Raw genomic sequence first — 4,411 nt, forward strand, 5'->3', positions numbered from 1 at the left:
TTGGACCTACAATGGGTTAAAATCGGAAAGAATATTTTTTAACCCGAATTTTTTTTTTCACCAAAAGTTTTTTTTTCGATAAAAAATTTTTAAAAACAAAAAAAAAAAATTTAAATTTAAAAAAAAATATTTTAAAAAACGAAATTAAAAATTTTTTTCCAAAAAATTAAAAAAACAACTGGGAAAAAAATAAATTTAGTTTACCTAAAAATATTTACAATTTTTATTTTGAAGTATAATTTGGTGAAGGATATATAAGATTTGGCACAGCCGAATAAAGCTCTCTTGTTATACCCTTCACCTTCGTGAGAAGGTAATTTCCACAATATAATTTCCGACCCTATAAAGTATATATATTCTAGATCCTTATAGATAGCGAATGCCCCAAATAACTTACATACACGATTCATACATCAATATCTCCGGAATTCTTCCGGCTCGGTTGCTATTTAAAATCGAGAAAATCGGTCCACAAATGGCTGAGATATAAGGAAAAACCAGAACAACCTCGATTTTTTACCTATTTTTGACCTATATCTGGATTAGTCAATAATATAGACAATATCGATATCTAATAATAGATATTTCAAAGACCTTTGCAACCACGTATATAAGACCATAGTAATTTGGACCTACAACGATTTTTTTTTACACCAAAAGTTTTTCTTTCGGTAAATATTCAAAAAAGTATTGAAAAAACAAAAAAAATTTAAAAAAAAAATTAAATTTAAAAAACAATTCGAAATTTTTATTTTACAAAAAATTAGAAAAACAACTTTGAAAATTTTTTTTTTTTAAATTTTTCCAATTTTTAAAAACTATTTTTTATATTGAAGTATATTTTGGCGAAAGGGTAATAAGATTTGGTACATCGGAATATAGCTCTATTACTTGTTTTTAACTAATAAATTTTTTTTTCACCAAAATTTTATTTTCGCTAAATATTCCAAAAAAAAAAAATTTAAATTAAAAAAAAAAAAAAAATTCGAAATTTGTTTTTTACAAAAAAATTAGAAAAACTTCTGAAATTTTTTTTTTTTTTTTAATTTAAAAAATTTTTAAAAACAATTTTTTATTTTGAAGTATATTTTGGTGAAAGGGTAATAAGATTCGGGCCATAGGAATATAGCTCTTTACTTGTTTTTAAACAATAAATTTAAAAAAAAAAAAATTTTAAAAAAAATTAAAAAAATTTTTTTCACCAAAAATTTTTTCGCTAAATATTCAAAAAAATTTAAAATTTAAAAAAAAAAAAAATTAAAAACAAAAAAACAAAATTTTTTACAAAAAACTAGAAAAACAAATTTGGAAAATTTTTTTTTTAATTAAAAAAATTTTTAAAAACTATTTTTTATTTTGAAGTATAATTTGGTGAAAGGGTATAAGATTCGGCACAGCCGAATATAGCTCTCTTACTTGTTTTTAACTAATAAATTTAAAAAAAAATATTCAAATTTTTTTTACCTAAAAATATTTAAAATTTATATTTTAAAGTATAATTTGGTGAATGGTACATAAGATTCGGCACAGCCGAATATAGCTGTCTTATTTGTTTCTTTTATAGCGTCCAAACATAATTTCGGACATGCAAAATCGGCTTTCAAGGTCTCTCAGCTTCAATTCGTATGGTACCCTATTTACCTGCGTTTGGATGAATCTTGCTGGTCACACACACTTTTTGAAATTGCTGCTTGAGTAGCTCCCAATGATTTTGCAAGCTGTTGTTGAGTTTTTCCACAATCTTCATGAAATAATGCCTCCAATTCTTGGTCTTCAAAATTATTTGGATGGCATGGGCAATCCTTGTCTTCCATATCAATATTACCCCTTCTGAACCGCACAAACCATCCCTCACACATTGAAATCGATGGAACACATTCACCATAAGCTTTGTTGAGCAACTCTTCAGCGGAACTCTTTTTCAAATTAAAGAAGTGAAGCAAAACTTCCCGCATATGACGCGTTGCTGGCACTAAGTTAGACATTTTCGAAGCAAAAAAAAGCTGTTCAAAATACGCCATCTATTTATTGTAAATCACGTATTTTTAAGTCATACACCCAAAATGTGTGTGGATATCTATACTACTTAAGCATTAATGGCCGATGTGGTCCTATTTCGGGATATGTGAAATAATGGACCAATGTTACAAGCCAGATTCTATTAAAATATCCTGAAAATTGCGACCGCAATTTGGTGAACAAGTTTAATACGAGTATAAATTAGACTAATATTTTAGGTCATTCTAACATCAGCACAAATCCATAATACCCTCCTTAATATGGTTATAATTATTATCTTTTAAAAATGATTTGAAATTGTTTGCTAACATCTAAAAATCAATGAAAGTGTGCTAAGGTTTATTTCAGTTAATTGGCTTTTTGTTTGCTATACAATATATATTATATTTGTTTGTACTACAGTTCAGTTAAACTTTGATAACCTTTCATGAAATATGTATAGAGATTTCAAAAAAGATAATAGAGAAATATTTCAAATATAAATACCAGCAGGTGTACTTTATTCAGTATTGCTTGAGAAATCATTTAGTAAACATCACAAGAATGGCTGCATATAAAATTTTGGCCATATTTATGGTCTTATTCTTGGTTCAAGTAAGTTGAAATTAAAATATTTAAATAAATTTAAAAACTCTTTACATCACAAACATATTTATTAAAATTTTTCTAAACAAAAAATTAATAGCTTCTGTAAGTTCTGATTTACACACATCAAGGTTGAGTAAGTCTTGAGTTAGTAGAAGATAGGGGAGAGGAGATTGGAAAGATTTTCCACATTTTCATTCTCTCTCTCTTCTATATACTTAAGACTTGCGCAAGTATACTTGTGTGAAGCAGCGCTAAAGAGGGAGGGATTTATACTTTATATAAATATTCATACAATTACATTCTATTTAAATTTTATCTTCCAAAAGTAAAGTTCTTTATAAAATTATTCATTTATTTATCATATTTTTACAGAGCTCTTTGGCCAAGCCCCTGGATGATTCTTCCAATTTATTTGACTCTTCCGAAGAGGAAATAAGAAAGAATCCAACAGCTGCACAAAAACTTCTACTCTTTGCAATTGATAATTTCTTAGCCATAGGCAAACAATACAGCGCGAATGCTGTCAATGTCAGCCGCAATATTCTACAAGACGAATCCATGGTGGCCAATGATAAACCGGAAGTTCTAGAGTTCAAAAAGAATCTAACCATGTTTGTGGAAAAGTATGAAGCCAACAAAAAACCCCTTCAATGGTGGGATATTATTGAAATTTATACAGACACCACCGACAAATATTCCCATATACCTGAGGAAAAAGTTACCCCAGAATCTACATTTATAGTGGAGATCTTAAAGAAATACAATAGCGATAAGATGGCCCTGGAAATAGCTCCAAAATTTAAAATCTTTATAGACGATTTCGAGAAGATGTTTGAAGAGAATAAAGCGGAATTGGACAAGGACATGTTGGAGTGGTATGAGAAGTACAGTCATTTTACTGATATGGAGCAAAAAATAGATGCTTTTAGTGGTTTTATTGATATGGCCTAAAAAGTGTACAACAATTAAATTAAATAAAACCTATAGAACAAATGTAAATAGTTTTCTCAATTCTCAAATAAGTGTAAAATTTAGGAAAAAAACAAGTAAGAGAGCAAATTATACTTAAAAATATTTTTTTTCAAATATTTTTATTTAAACAAAATCAAAATTTTTTTTTAATGTTTTAAAATTTTTTTTTCCCAAACTGTTTTTCAATTTTTTTTAAAAAAAGTTTTTTCAAAATTTTTTTTTTTAAATTTCTTTAATTAATTTTTTTGGATATAGAATTTATGACAAAAAAAAAAAATTTTAATAAAAAAAAAAATTCGGGTTAAAAAATATTTTTGCCGATTTTGACCCATTGTATGTCCAACTTATGGTCTTATATACGTCGTTGCAAAGGTCTTTGAAATATCTATCATCAGATATCCATATTGTCTATATTAATGACTTAGTAATCCAGATATAGGTCAAAAATAGGTCAAAAATCGAGGTTGTCCTAGTTTTTTCCTTATATCTCAGCCATTTGTGGACCGATTTTCTCGATTTTAAATAGCGACCGAGCCGGAAGAATTTCGGAGATATTGATGTATGAGTCGTGTATGTGAGTTATTTGGGGGCTTCGGAAAGTTGATTTCAAAATACAGACGGACATGGCTATATCGATTCCGCTATCTATAACGATCCAGAATATATATACTTTATGGGGTCGCAAATGAAAAATGTGGAAATTACAAACGGAATGACAAACTTATATATACCCTTGCCACTCATGGTGAAGGGTATAAAAACAAGTAAGACTGATATATTCGGCTGTGCCGGATCTTATATACCCTTCACCAAATTATACTTCAAAATAAAA

At 27.7% G+C, this 4,411-nt stretch overlaps 1 protein-coding gene across 1 annotated transcript; it reads left to right on the forward strand.

Annotated features, from left to right (window-relative positions):
- Window positions 1–2,536: 2,536 nt before the first annotated feature.
- LOC135951352 (uncharacterized) lies at window positions 2,537–3,600 on the forward strand. The gene is made up of 2 exons (XM_065500990.1): window positions 2,537–2,613; window positions 2,980–3,600. The coding sequence occupies exons 1-2, from the start codon at window positions 2,563–2,565 to the stop codon at window positions 3,556–3,558; spliced, it is 630 nt and encodes a 209-aa protein (XP_065357062.1). The 5' UTR covers window positions 2,537–2,562; the 3' UTR covers window positions 3,559–3,600.
- Window positions 3,601–4,411: the final 811 nt, after the last annotated feature.

The sequence above is a fragment of the Calliphora vicina genome, chromosome 2 (genome assembly GCF_958450345.1).
Source record: "Calliphora vicina chromosome 2, idCalVici1.1, whole genome shotgun sequence".
Taxonomy (NCBI): Eukaryota; Metazoa; Arthropoda; class Insecta; order Diptera; family Calliphoridae; genus Calliphora; species Calliphora vicina.